The sequence below is a fragment of the Elaeis guineensis genome, chromosome 4 (genome assembly GCF_000442705.2).
Source record: "Elaeis guineensis isolate ETL-2024a chromosome 4, EG11, whole genome shotgun sequence".
NCBI classification, from domain to species: domain Eukaryota; kingdom Viridiplantae; phylum Streptophyta; class Magnoliopsida; order Arecales; family Arecaceae; genus Elaeis; species Elaeis guineensis.
Genome location: NC_025996.2, coordinates 3,733,458 through 3,748,162, shown reverse-complemented (window position 1 = coordinate 3,748,162; position 14,705 = coordinate 3,733,458). Strand labels below are relative to the sequence as shown.

Sequence of the window (14,705 nt, the reverse complement as noted above, 5' to 3'; positions counted from 1 at the left end):
ACTAATAATAATATGTGATAGCCATTTCGCAGCAAAGGACACTGCCGTGTAAAGATAGCAGACCATGACGACGTAAAAAACAAAATCCAAGGTGTGGGGCTCAACATGGCTCCGGTTAAAGGAAACCCGGAATGCAATCGGTTCAATTCCATCAAGATAAATTCTACCCAAATATCCAATTGAACCCGAAAAAAAAACTCATTGAGAGCAGACGGCCATATAGTTGATCAGACAAATAAATTACCCCTGATCCGAAACAACCTATCTTCCAATTGAATAGGATATGGGCTAGAAGTATTTAATCACATCATAGAAGGAACTATATTGAGAACCATGAATCATGAATGACTTTCTCAATCACGAGACATCGATGCATCACCTAGTAAAGCACCTTTTCCAATTTTCAATCACCCCCGGGCTCCGCTGGCTGCTGCAAGCCTCTTAAATTTCTAATCTAACTGGATAGCTATGGAGGATTTTTTTAATCTAGCATTAATCAAGCAACATTTTTGAGAAAGAAAGTTGACCGATAAACCAACTAATATGAACTGATTTTTGATTCATCATTCTTTTTTTTGAGTTAAAATGGAGGCAGCGAGACACTTCCTCCCACATTTATTAATCAAAATGGTACGCACGATTTTAACGTATTACCGAAACAGAATAATATAGACTCGGTTCTTGACTGGAAATATGTTCTGCGAGAACTACAGGATTTCAATCATGAAATGTTCCTTGTCTTGTAACTTTGGAGACTTCTATTGTGCTCATTGGATCAATTCTACAGGGTAGCAGATTTTGCATACTTATCAACATTCATTGATCCTTGCTATAAGTAAATATTTTTTTTATAAATTCTATTTTGAGATTTGCTTACTTGCATCTTGTTGTTCGAGCAGTGCATTCATAAAATTGGACGGTTTTGTGTTCCTTATAATCAGCAATACCTGTTGCTCTTGCTTGGCTGCTGGTGAATGGCATCGAAAAAGAGGGAAATAAGTGTAAAGGTAAGAGCCATTTTGGGGATAAAGTGATTAAATCAACTTGGAGGGTAACTTTATCGCTCTCCCCTCCCCCGTGCTCCCCATCCGACCGCCTCCTCACAATTAACCGTGCACCCCCAACCCACTTACATGGACAATGAAAATGGACGTGGATGGTCGCGAAGCCAAAAGGAGGGCCATGGTGGGGTGCTTCACGGCCATGACCCGGTTGACGGGGGGACCACTGAGAGTCATTTTCTATCTATTTTTATTTCACGATCACCGACCCATTAATTGTTTATGGCCGCTGAAAGAAACATGATCATCAGATTGACCACAGAGTCTTTTTTTTTTTTTTTTTTTTGATTTCATGAACAGCCTAAGAATCGTCGTGAACGTGCTCCCTCGGTCTATAAGTAAGGCGCTTGAATCCCCATTTCGGTACCAATCAGCAGAACCAAAAACCACCGAGCACCTAGAGAGCCATGTTAACTATGGATCCTAGTCGTAGGCCTCCTTCCCAATACAAATCCCTCTCTCCGTATCTTCTTCTGTCCACTGCCCTCTTCCTGCTATCCTTCTTCCTAATTCTTCACTACTCATCAGCAATGGTAGTTGCTTCTTCAACCGTTGAATCCCAAGCGAGAGTTCTGCTCCACTGGAAATCCACCCTTCAAAATCCACACACCCAACAACTCAGTTCTTGGTCTCTCTCCAACAACGCGTGCATGTGGTATGGTATCACCTGCACGGAGATTAATGGAGGCCTAGCTGTGATCACTGGCATCAGCCTACCTCGTGCGGGCTTAGTAGGTAAGCTCGATAGCCTCAACTTCTCCGCCGTCCCATCTCTCACGCACCTCCACCTCCGACGCAACTACTTGTTTGGAACAATCCCGCCCAGCATACACACGCTTTCCGCTCTCACCTCCCTCGATCTCTCCCATAATCACCTTTCCGGCAATCTACCCATCGCTCTCGCCAGCCTCTCCAACCTAATCGAGATGGACCTCTCCTCGAATGAATTCACGGGCACACTGCCTCCAGAGATTGGTCAGCTCAAGAGTCTACGTACGCTTCGTTTGTTCGGAAACAATCTTGCCGGTCCCATCCCTCCGACTCTTGGTAACTTGACCAATCTAAGATTGCTCTATCTTTACAAAAACTTATTCTCTGGTAATATTCCCTGTGAACTAGGCAATCTGATTAACCTCGTGAATCTAGCAATCTCATACAATAATTTAACAGGTTCCATCCCTTCCAGTTTAGGTAATCTCATCAAACTTAAGGCCTTGTATCTTGCTGTGAATAAGTTATCTGGCACCATCCCTCATGAATTAGGCAACTTAATGAACTTATGTGATCTAGATATTGATGATAATCAACTATCAGGCTCTATTCCTTCCATCCTTGGTAACCTAACCAACCTAAGACTACTTTACCTTCACAGAAACCTATTCTCTGGTGATATTCCCCATGAACTAGGCAATCTAGTTAACCTCTTGGATTTAGAAATCTCATACAATAATTTAATAGGTTCCATCCCTTCCAGTTTAGGCAATCTCATCAAACTCAAGACCTTGTACCTCAACAACAATAACTTATTTGGCACCATTCCACATGAATTAGGTAATCTAGTGAACTTACGTAATCTAGGAATCTCAGAAAATCAACTATCCGACACCATTCCGCATGAATTAGGCAACCTAGTGAACTTAAGTTATCTAGATGTCGCAAGTAATCAACTATTGGGTTCAATTCCTTCCACTTTAGGAAACCTCACCATGCTTGAAACCTTATATCTTGACAATAATAATTTATCCGCCACCATCCCTCATGAACTAGGCAATCTAGTTAACCTCTTAGATCTATCAATCTCATACAATAATTTAATAGGTTCCATCCCTTCCAGCTTAGGCAATCTCATCAAACTTAAGACCTTGTATCTTGCCGTAAATAAGTTATCTGGCACCATCCCTCGTGCATTAGGCAACTTAATAAACTTATGTGATCTAGATATTGATGATAATCAACTATCAGGCTCCATTCCTTCCATCTTTGGTAACCTAACCAACCTAAGAATGCTCTACCTTCACAGAAACCTATTCTCTGGTGATATTCCCCATGAACTAGGCAATCTAGTTAACCTCTTGGATTTAGAAATCTCATACAATAATTTAGTAGGTTCCATCCCTTCCAGTTTAGGCAATCTCATCAAACTCAAGACCCTATACCTCAACAACAATAATTTATCAGGCACAATCCCTCATGAATTAGGCAACCTAGTGAACTTACGTAATCTCGGTATCCCAGAAAATCAATTGTCAGGCTCCATCCCTTCTACTTTAGGAAACCTCACCACTTTAATTGACTTTCATGCTTTTAGCAATCAATTATCAGGCTCTTTGCCCCAAGAACTGGGTAACCTCTCCAACATGGTTTGCCTAGCTATCAGTGACAATAATTTTTCTGGTTACTTTCCTCATGAGATCTGTAGAGGAGGTGTGCTTCAATATCTTGCTATAGAAAACAACTACTTTGAGGGCCCCATTCCAAGGAGTTTGAAGAATTGCTCCAGCTTATTTAGAGTTCGCCTTGATGGAAACAAGCTTAACGGAAATATCACCGAAGCTTTTGGGATATATCCAAATCTAGTCTACATTGACATGAGCTACAACCAATTATATGGCCAAATCTCATCAAGTTGGATATATTGTCAAAATTTAACATACTTCAGGATTTCAGGAAATCTACTTACTGGGAATATACCCTCCGAATTGGGGAAGTTGCTTCAACTAAGAGTTCTGGACCTTTCTTCAAATCAACTTGCAGGAGAAATACCGAGAGAGTTAAGTACCATGAGTTTATTGTTCAACTTGACTTTATGTGATAATAAGATATCTGGAATAATTCCCTCGGAGTTTGGAAAATTGTCTAATCTGCAAATTCTTGATTTGTCTAATAATGACATCAGTGGCCCAATACCCCAACAATTAGAGGGTTGCATTAACTTGCGCACCTTAAGATTGGGAAAAAATAAACTAAATGGGAGCATTCCGTCTCAAATTGGAAAGTTAGAAAGATTGCAAGATTTACTTGATCTAAGCAATAACTTTCTTGGAGGAGAGATTCCATCACAACTAGCAAGTTTGATATATTTAATATCCTTGAACTTATCCCACAATAATCTGTCTGGTGCCATTCCTTCATCTTTTGGAAGCATGTTGAGTTTGTCGTCAATTGATGTATCGTACAATAATTTGGAAGGCCCAGTCCCAAAAAGCAAATTGTTTCAAAATGCTCAAGCAGAATGGCTTATCCATAACAAAGGTTTATGTGGTGAAGTGTCAAGTTTGCCTTCTTGTGGATCAACCACTGTAAGCATTCGGCATTCAACTAAAAACCATATTATACTCTTTGCTATCACTCCTATATTAGGCAGCTTGGTTCTTTTAGGTACGTTTGCCATCATCATTGCAGCTCTTTGTAGGAGAGGAAAACTTGTAGAGCAAAAGGATAATTATGCTATTATTGGTGATATATTCTCGATATTGAATTTTGATGGAAGAGTTGCTTATGACTACATCATTGATGCATCTGAAAATTTTGATGAGAAATATTGCATCGGGAGTGGAACATATGGTAAAGTTTATAAAGTAGAACTTCCAATGGAACAAATGGTGGCTGTTAAAAAACTTCATCTAAGGGAAGAAGTATTTGATGAGAAAAGTTTTGAGAGCGAGATTCAAGCATTAACCAAAATTCGTCATCGCAACATTGTGAAACTTCATGGGTTTTGCTCAAATCCAGGTTGTAAATTTCTTATATATCAGTACATCGAGAAGGGAAGTTTAGCTAGCAACTTTCGCAGTCAAGAAACAGCAGAGGATTTGAATTGGGAGAGAAGAGTTCGTATTATCAAAGATGTGGCTCATGCTTTATCATATATGCACCATGATTGTAATCCATCCATAGTGCATCGAGATATTTCTAGTAACAATGTACTATTAGACTCTGATTTCAAGGCCTATCTTTCGGACTTCGGCACTGCAAGAATGTTAAGATCTGATTTATCAAATTGGAGCATGCTAGCAGGCACAGTTGGATATACTGCCCCAGGTAATTCATGCTTCCAATTTCTCCTTATTATTTTAATAACTCTATTTGTAAGTTATATGTCTTATACTTTGCATTATTTTTCTATTTCAATATCTTATGTAGCTTACCATCCATTTGAAAATAGAATTAGTATCTTATATCTTTCGTTTATGAATCTATCTATACCAAAACTTGGATATTTAAATAAAAACTAGTGCCTATAGATAATTAATTTTTTAATGACAACTATATTATTTAATTGGTAATCATTTCAGGAAAGTAAAAGAAGTAAAAACCACTACTATGCATAAACTTCAATTCATCAATAATAACATTTATTTTACAAATATCAAATTATTTCAAAAAATTAATATATAACTTAAGGAAGCCAAAAATTGCATCTGACAAGTGGAAGCAAGATTTTGGCATTTTTGTCAAGTTTCAAAAAGTTATTGAAATTGGAAACAAAAGAATATTCATTTCTTTGTAATTTTGCAGAGCTTTCATACACAACAAAGGCGAATGAGAAATGTGATGTATATAGCTTTGGCATAATAATATTAGAAATAATAATGGGAAGGTATCCGGGTGATCTTATCTCCTCTCTATCATCATCAGACATCCAGCAGATGTTATTCATTGATGTGTTAGATCAACGTATCTCACCTCCTACAGCTGATATGGTAAAAGAAGTGCTGTTGCTGGCTATTATAGCATTTTCATGCATCCATGGTACACCACAAGCACGACCAACCATGCAAAGGGTATCTCACTTATTCATAAGTGGCAACATTCCAACTATTCACGAGCCATTCAATTCAATTAAATTACATCAATTAGTGGAGTTTTCAATATAGATGTAGTGCTTAAAAGCTACAAAAATATGATGTAGCTCTTTCATGTTGCATGGTATAAGTTTTTGTAAATCTATTCTGTTTTTACATTGTAGAGATAGCATCATATGAACCTCCACATTATTGTTCTCATTCTCTATTCTTTTCAACAAATTTGAGGGAAGTGTCTCACTTCCTCCATTTTTAAACCAAAAAAAAAAAACTTTACTTTTCTTTTATGTCTAGTGCCGCCACTTCATAGATGGCCTATGATGTCATGATCCAAGTTATATTTTCAAATGGAATGATTTTTTTGATGGATCAATGAGTATTAAAAAGAGAGGGGAAACACAAATGACTGATGGATCACTGTGATATAACCATGGCAACATTCAAAAATTCTAAATACAAAGGAGGCTTCTTTTTAGAATTGTATGCATAGTCATAGCTAGTTGTCAAATTGACAAAAGCATGGTCGAACAAGACTAGCGAGATAAACTTCTAGTATGACTCTTGGAAGAAGAATTTGGAAGAAGAATTAACAATTAATGAATTTTAACTGCAAAAAAAAAAAAAAAAAAAAACTTTGCATCTTACTTAATGATTGGATAAATAAGAAAATAGGAAAGGCAAGGGAAAGAGAAAGATTTGAGGAATCTATAAAGAAGACAATGCAATCCTTAGTCAATAATAGATATAACTAAATCATTAGGGCACGGCATGGAACACATATCCCAGACATGTAAAAATCCTAGAAACTACTCTAGATGATGCTTAAACTTTCCCATGCAATCAAATTCTTCTAGATAAAAGTCACCTAAAGTAATTTCTCTGACAAACACTCTAAACTTGAAATATCCTAATTTAAGTATGAATTTTAATCTATTCAAGCTTTACATGGATACTAATGTTGTGTTTGTTGGGGTCATGAAAGGATGGATAGATGGGATTGAAAGGATGGATGGCCTCCATCCATCGTTTGGTTCAAAAAGTTATAGAAAGGATGGATGAAAAAAGTAGATTGTCCATCCCCCTGGCCCATCATTTTGCATCTTCACAAATTGAGAATATGAAAGAAGGATGGATGGGGCACTTAATGATGGATTTTAATAGTGATAAAATTACCTCTCATTAATTTTTTGATAAAAATATAATACTATTTTTTTATTAATATTATATATATATATTTTTATATACACTATTAATTATATACTATTAAATTTTATTAATTATTATTTTAATTTTAATATATAATTTTTATAATTATAATTAAATAATTAGATTATCTTCTATTTTTTATTTATATTTATTATTTTTTAATTAACTATTTATATAATATTAATTAACTATTTAAATTAAATTATAAATTAGTTAGTTTTTTATATAATTAATTTTTGAAATCATGTATTAAGTTAAATATTTATATAATTTATGTTTACTCCTTTAGTATAAATAAATATTATAAATTAATAATAACAATATTTTTATTAAGGGGTAATTTTGTAAAATATTATCCATCCTTTCTCTTATTCCTCCTATTCCAAACAGAGGAAACCATTTTCACCCATCATTCCATGTTTAACCAAACATATAAAAGGATGGATAGAAAATCCATCCATCCTTCCTCCTCCTTCCATCCTTCCTTCAATCCATCATTCATACCAAATAGAGGGTAATAGTTTCTTAACTCTCTTAGGTTCGTGGTTCAAGGTTGGTTAAGACCATGGAGCCTATTCACCGAACCATTGCTGCTAGTCAATATTCACTTCACCATTTCAAGGTTGGTTAAGGCCATGGATTCTCGCTTGACCATGCTAATACATATAGTTGTCTTTTCCTTTACTCGGATAAGGATAGACAAGGCCTAATCTAATAAGATTGAGATGTCTCTTGCCGATCCATTTTAATGCCCATTTCTGTAGAACAGGTATGTATGTATTATTTGCATAGAAAGCCTGCGAGCTCCTGCAGCAGGTCCCTTAAAACGGGGAGGAGAAGGGGTCAAAAAAAGTAACCAAAGAAGAGGGCAAAACCTCTTCCACTTTATAGCTTGTTGCAAGGGCTGTATCCAACGATGTTTGTAGTAAATAGATGCCTGTGATATGCTTCTGCAAATTTGGAAGCCATCTAAAATAGCTAACGATGTTAGTAGTAAGTAGAATAGGATTCTTTTGCGACTATACTACCTTAAAGAAAGCCTACTTAACCCCGACTTTATATCTCGGGCCCTGCAACCATCTCCTCATTTCGGCCATTCAATATCGATATGCCCATATTCTCATTCAAGGTTCCTCATGCCCTGTAATGTTTTCTCTGATGACTTTGACCATTTGAAAAATAATATATATTAGCCCCTTGCTAACAGAAAGCACGGCTTTAAAGAAAGCAACTGATAAAATGTGAAAGCCATTTCACAGCAAAAGATATTGCCATGTGAAGCTAGGAGACGACAATGGTGTATTCCAAAATCCAAAGCGTGGGGCTCAAAATGGCTTGGATTAAACTAACACAGACTGAAGTTGGCTAAACTGTTATTGCTCAGCGTTCCATCAAGAAAATTTCCACCCAACTAAGCCCATCCTAAACATATCCAATTGAAGCCAAGAAAAAGCCAGTGAGAGCAGCCGACCAAATAATTGATAAGACAAATAAACTACACCTGACCGAGACCAAACTTGCTTCAAATTGAATAAGAACCGGATAAAAAGTATTGAATCAAATCATAAAAGGCTGTTCTTGGAACTTTTTATCCGTCCACGTTCTCGGAGACTTCACCCACCACAGGCACTCTATCATGAGAAATGCTGTGCTCGCACCATTACTCTTTTTTCAAAATAAATGTAACAATAACAAACTGGTTAACCATTCTTCAAATATGTTTTCACGGTTCTTCATTAAGGCGTTGTTCTTCAATTGATTGATGCTATTGTGTTGAGTGTCGCATAGAGGACTCCTGTCACGCTGAAACCCTCTTCTCATGTTAGCTGACCTGGCTGGAAGAGCCTCTTCAGGCTTTTTATGGAGGATCCCAATTGCAACTGAGAATGTGGCATGGAATGGATGGTTGTTGATTGCAACAACCAACTCTGATGGCATTGTACAATTTCCCTTAGTCTTCATGCTAGCTCTAGAATCTAATCCAGAAGTACCTAACTAGGACATATTGCTAATCATTTTGTCTTCAAAGTTCAAACCAACTTAAGCATCTGCCAAAGCCAAAAATAAAAAGCAAAAAAAGAAAAAGGCTTCTGAAAATGTCAAATAATTTCTCGGAAACTTTTACAAAACTATGACAGTCTTATGTATCAGCAGTTAAACAAATTCAATGAGATCTGATTTGCACGAAGAGACTACAAAACCTCCACACTATCTATACATGCTTTTCTACACTGAAAAACCTTTGCTTGTGTATAACTTGAAAAATTTTGCTCATGCGACAAATGCTACTATAGCTTTTATGTAGTATTGATACTGGTACTGGGTGTCAATTGCTGTTTCGGACAATCTCCATGGTGAAAGGAAGCTAATGTGAAGGGGTCCATCAAAGCAACAAGAAGACAAAACCCCGATGTATTACCATTATCAATTAACAGTACCATTACGCAATAATACTACGCTAATATTTTCACTCAACTTTCACTTGAAGACCTGTCAAGCACTAGCATTACATCCCAGTGAAACAGACGGTGGTCAACGGACAAATCTTGTGCAATCATTGACCAAAGTTGCCAAACACATGCAGTATTATTCAAATTATTCATGAATACACTCCAACCCAAAGGGCAATTCCCTAATATAACAAGCACAAGTACAAAACTAGGCAATATATTGGATATATACCATGTTGATAGATAATCAGAGGATTCTCTCAATGTTCAAGTTTCCCTGCTAGCTTACGGTACCAGAAGTTGACGGCTTGTGAAGACCATTAACATGTACTTTTGCACCCAAACAAATGTTTGCATGTTCCATCTTTACTTCGGTATTTAATAAGACCATATCTAGAATCAGTCCACAAGCTTCCAGTAGTGCCATTGAACTTCAAGCGGCTGAGCACAAAGATCCAATATGTCTCATTCACGAACAGATGATTGTGAACTGGTTACTTACCATCATCAGCCATTACACAACATCAAACAGTTATCAGTGGTGGGAAATATGAGAAATCCTGAGAACATCACATGTTCTCAAATAAACTATGCCTGACACAGACCAACCTTTCTTCAAATTGAATAATAAACGGATTAAAACTATTTAATCAGATCATACAAGGCACTACCCTGAGAAGCAAGGTTTCCCGCTGGCTATATTCTAGGAACTGTTTACATGTCCATGTTCTCTGAGACTCCTCACTATTCTCACACCAAACCTCAATACTTCTTTCAAAGCCCTTCTTCCTTCTTTCAAACCTCTGGCTAACCATTCTTCAAATATGTTTTCATGGTTCTTCGTTAAGGCTTTGTTCCTCAATCGATTGATGCTACTGTGTTGAGTGCCACATAGATGATTCCTGTCACTCTCAAACCCTCTCATGTTAGCTGTCCTGGCTGGAAGAGCCTCTTCAGGCCTTTGATGGAGGATCCTATTTACTGCTGAGGATGTAGCGTGGATATTTGTCGATCGCAACAACCAACTCTGTTGGTATAGTACAATTTCCTTTTGTCTTGATGCCAGCTCTGGCATCTAATCCAGAAATACCTAGGTACGAGACTCCAAAACCTCCACGCTAGCTATTTATGCTTTTCTACATTGAAACCTTTGTTTGTGTACGCATTGAAAAATTTTACTCATGCGAAAACTTTTTAGGTTGTCTTTTCATAACATACAAAGAAGAACAAAGGCAATTGTGGTTTTCTGGATGCAGTGGTGGTGTCTGAGGTTGTGAGGACATCATGATGAAAATGCTTTCAGAGTTCTCCACAAGTGTTAACACTTCAAATAAATGGATCTTGGATTTCCATAGTTTTTATTGAGTTGAGGCTGGAAGAGCTCAATACGTTTGCTTTATGGAAAGTGAAGGCATTATTCTTTTAAGCCGCAAAGCAGCTTGTGAGTTCATTGGTTCAGGGACAATGAAGATCCATGCATTTGAAGAAAAAGTTGCTCCGACTGGGTGTTTCATTTCCATACGCCACCATTACATGTACATAGTTTCAGATTTTAGCTTTTATTTGCAATCACCTTATAATTAAGTGGCTTTATTCTAATTCTCCCACTACTGGTAACCTATACACATAATCTCCGTTCAGGCGAACACAAGAAGTTTTACGTCCACAAGTCTCCTCATGCATACATCTTCTGGCAAAAAAAAGGGGATTATCGATATCATCGTCCTACTCAAATTACCAGTTCTAGCACATCACCTTCTTTGTTAGGTGCTCAAGCATTCCACTCTTGCCAGGATCTTTCCTTTATGGATTGTCGCAAGCCTATTGGTTGATTTTGGCTGGTTTTGTTGCATAAAAATCCTTCTATTTTTCCTACCCTTCTCTTGTCACTCATGCACCCCCCCTGCATACCGCTTCCTCTAGTCTTGCCTCTAAGTAACCAATAACCCTATCATGCTTACCCTCAATTTCTTGATGCATCCTTTAGCTTCTACTCATTTCCTAGCATGCATAATGAGAGTCTTCCTCATGGAAATGGTTCCTCCAGTGAATCTCTTATGGCCAGCTCACTTGTATGGCACATGTTTGCTATGTTTTCTTATGAATAAACTCTACATGGTTCTTTTCTTATGATTACCCGCTGCCCTACGGAATTTGGCTTAATATTAAAGGGCTTGTTTGCAAAGATGGCTCATGATAACAGAACATGAGAACTTTATAAGAATATCATCTCTATAGGAAGTAATCTGCAGTGATATAACTAACCGATATCAGCAAATGGTTTGCCAAATTTTAGTTTCAAACTAGAGATTGATTGTTTGTGAACAACCTGATAATAATTATATAATATTAAAATTGTAAAGTTGTTTATTGATAATTTTGGATTAAGCAACACAAATTAAGATCAATCTCAAAGATATCCTCAACTTTAAAAGATTTTAAACAGATCATCCAAATTTTCAAATTACTCCAAGTTGGTCCTTCAACTTTACGACTAGCGGATGGTGTTATTTTGCCATTTCAATTGATAAAAAATAGTCCTTCAACTCTCAGACTAGCAGATGAAATTAGCCTACCATTCCAAGTGGCAAAAATATTTTCTTCTTTTTGTTTTGGCCTATTCCAATATCTTTTAAGATCTATATAAATAGATGAATATTTTTGATCATCTACTGATTGCTTTGAGAAATATGTAGAAGAATGAATATTAAGATCATCCGTATAATTGTTTTAAGATCTATGCAGATGAATATTTAGATTGCTTCAAGATCTATATAGATGAATGAAAAATCCAATCATGGATCAATTTGAGATTTATGCATATGGATAAATATTCAAATCACCCATGTTGTTGTTTGGCAATTTGTGTACGTGAATGAATATTTAGATTGTTTTGAGATTTATGCAAACGGATGGATGATCTTACTCATGCAGTAACTATTTTGAGATCTGTACAGATAAATGAATCTGGATCATCCCATTTTTTCGAGAGCTGTGAAGATGGATCGATATATGGATCATCCACGGTTGCTTTGACATCTGTGCTCGCATCATTCCCTTCCTCTCCAGTTGCCTCATCTTCTCTTCAAAGCTTCACGTTGCCAACGGCCGACGGAGAGCACACGCGGCAGCATCATCCGCTCGAATCCTAATTTCCTCTCGATTCCCCCTAAACTTTCGATCTGTGTCTCTGAATTCCGCCCCAATGATTTTTGGCACAACCTAGTTTCGGCCTCCCTAGCTTTCCCAATCCATCCTCACCCTGCCAAACTGCAATCTCTCACCCTCTTGCCTTTATTGGTGGCGTTGGGATCTCCGACAACTGGATTTCTTCTTAGTAAGGATATCAGACTTTGATTATCCTCTTGTTTCTCTCAATTTGGGGCATCCCCTTTGGCACAATCTCTCTAAATTAAAATCTCATTTCTTCTCTCCTTTTTACCTCTTTTGAACTCGTCAGTGCTTTTATTCAGGCAATTAGCTGCTCTATCTGTCCATAAACTAAAAATTGGAATTTCCCTTTTCCTTAACACGTCTCTGTTTCAAAGTCATTTGTCATTCTTGCAAATATTTATGCTGGGCAAGTTATCTAATTCTTTGTACCAACCAACTTTTCCCCTTGATCCTTTCCTTTTCTTTTTTTTTTTTTATTGATTTGGTATTATTAAGTTGTACGTTTGCCATCAGCTTTCATAAGCTGAAGGCATGGAGCATATCTGAGGTATTCTACGAAGCATTAATGTCTCAATCTTCTTGTTTTGAACTTCTGTGTAAATTGATGTTGTTCAAATAAGTTTGGTAAGAATTCATTCTTTTGACATGGTTTGCTTTGGTAAGCAACCACAAAGAGACAAAGTGAATTTATATCATTATTGCATCAGTTAATCTTTGCGATGCTACAGCCGTTCCCAGCCTTCCCATGCCCTGCTCCCATTCTCTTTGCTTCGTTGCCGGACTATGGAAACATCCAAATGAAGATTTATGCACTTTTTCTTAAACAGCTTATATGCACTTTTGGATTGCTTTCTTAAACAGCTTATATGCACTTTTTCTCTTTTTCCTTTTTTTTGGTGAATTAGGGCAGGAAACCGGATTGAAATTTGGATGAGGGTGGGACCTAAACCCAAGTCATTGATATCAACTTCCAATGACTTCACCAACTCTATTGGAGATATGCTCTTGGAAGGTGTGAATTCCAAGAGAGTTTGGGCCCGTATCTAGATGATTGCCTATCATGCACAAGGTTTTGATGTTGGTGGAGGTATGGCAACATCGATGGCTTCTTAACCTTCCAAAATCAGAATTAGTATCGAAATTGAAATCCATAGAGAAGAGTAGGGATCGAGAGAGTATTTTATTGGAAGGAGTGAAGGTCTAGAATCGGAATCGAAGTGGATGACTCTCATTCCAACCGTTTGATTGGAAGGAGTCCCATTCCAATTCTGGGATGGAATAAAAATAGCTCAATCTATATAGAACTCAATCTCTACTCTCTTTTATGGACTCAAATTTTCATTTCAATTCTGATTCCGATCACGAACTAAATATTTCAGAAGATTGGATCATCTGATTTCGATTCCTAATCATTCCGATTCTCATTTCTATTCTGATTTTGATTGCGAACCCGACATCTCTTGAGTTCTATATAGATTGATCCATTCTTATTCTATTCCGGAATCGAAATCGGAATGGAATCGAAATTAAAATGGGACTGCTCCCAACTAAGCGGTTGGAATGAGAATCATCCATTCTGATTCTGATTCCAGACTCCTACTCCTCCAACCAAACACCCCCTAAGAAGATTGATTAGGGATTGAATATGGGAAAGTGAACAACTATATAATAGTGTGGCATATTATTTGGAGAATCTATATCCATAGGTAAGAACAGACAACAAATCATCCAAAGTCACTTATCCATTCAATGTGAATTTTAGGCTTCCATCCAATTGTTGGTATATAATTGGCTGTCATGGCTCAAACAAAGAAAGATATTATTGGAATGATATAAATCTGAGCCGTTACAGACAAGCTCAGACTGCTATTTTTCTCCCGTCGATTGAACAGCTAATACTCGTCAAAAACTGCTTCAAACTCTCCTTCTCAGTCATTCCAGGTAGCATAAAAGTGTGATTGCATGTCTCAGTCTAATATAAAAGTTTGCTGTCCGTGAGAGTGCTTTTG

General features: G+C 37.1%; 1 protein-coding gene across 1 annotated transcript; it reads left to right on the top strand.

Annotated features, from left to right (window-relative positions):
- The first annotated feature begins 1,435 nt into the window (after positions 1-1,435).
- LOC140857066 (uncharacterized) lies at positions 1,436-6,041 on the top strand. Its single transcript, XM_073255336.1, has 2 exons — positions 1,436-5,102; positions 5,580-6,041. Exons 1-2 carry the CDS (start codon positions 1,469-1,471, stop codon positions 5,936-5,938), a joined length of 3,993 nt encoding a protein of 1,330 aa, XP_073111437.1. The 5' UTR covers positions 1,436-1,468; the 3' UTR covers positions 5,939-6,041.
- Positions 6,042-14,705: the final 8,664 nt, after the last annotated feature.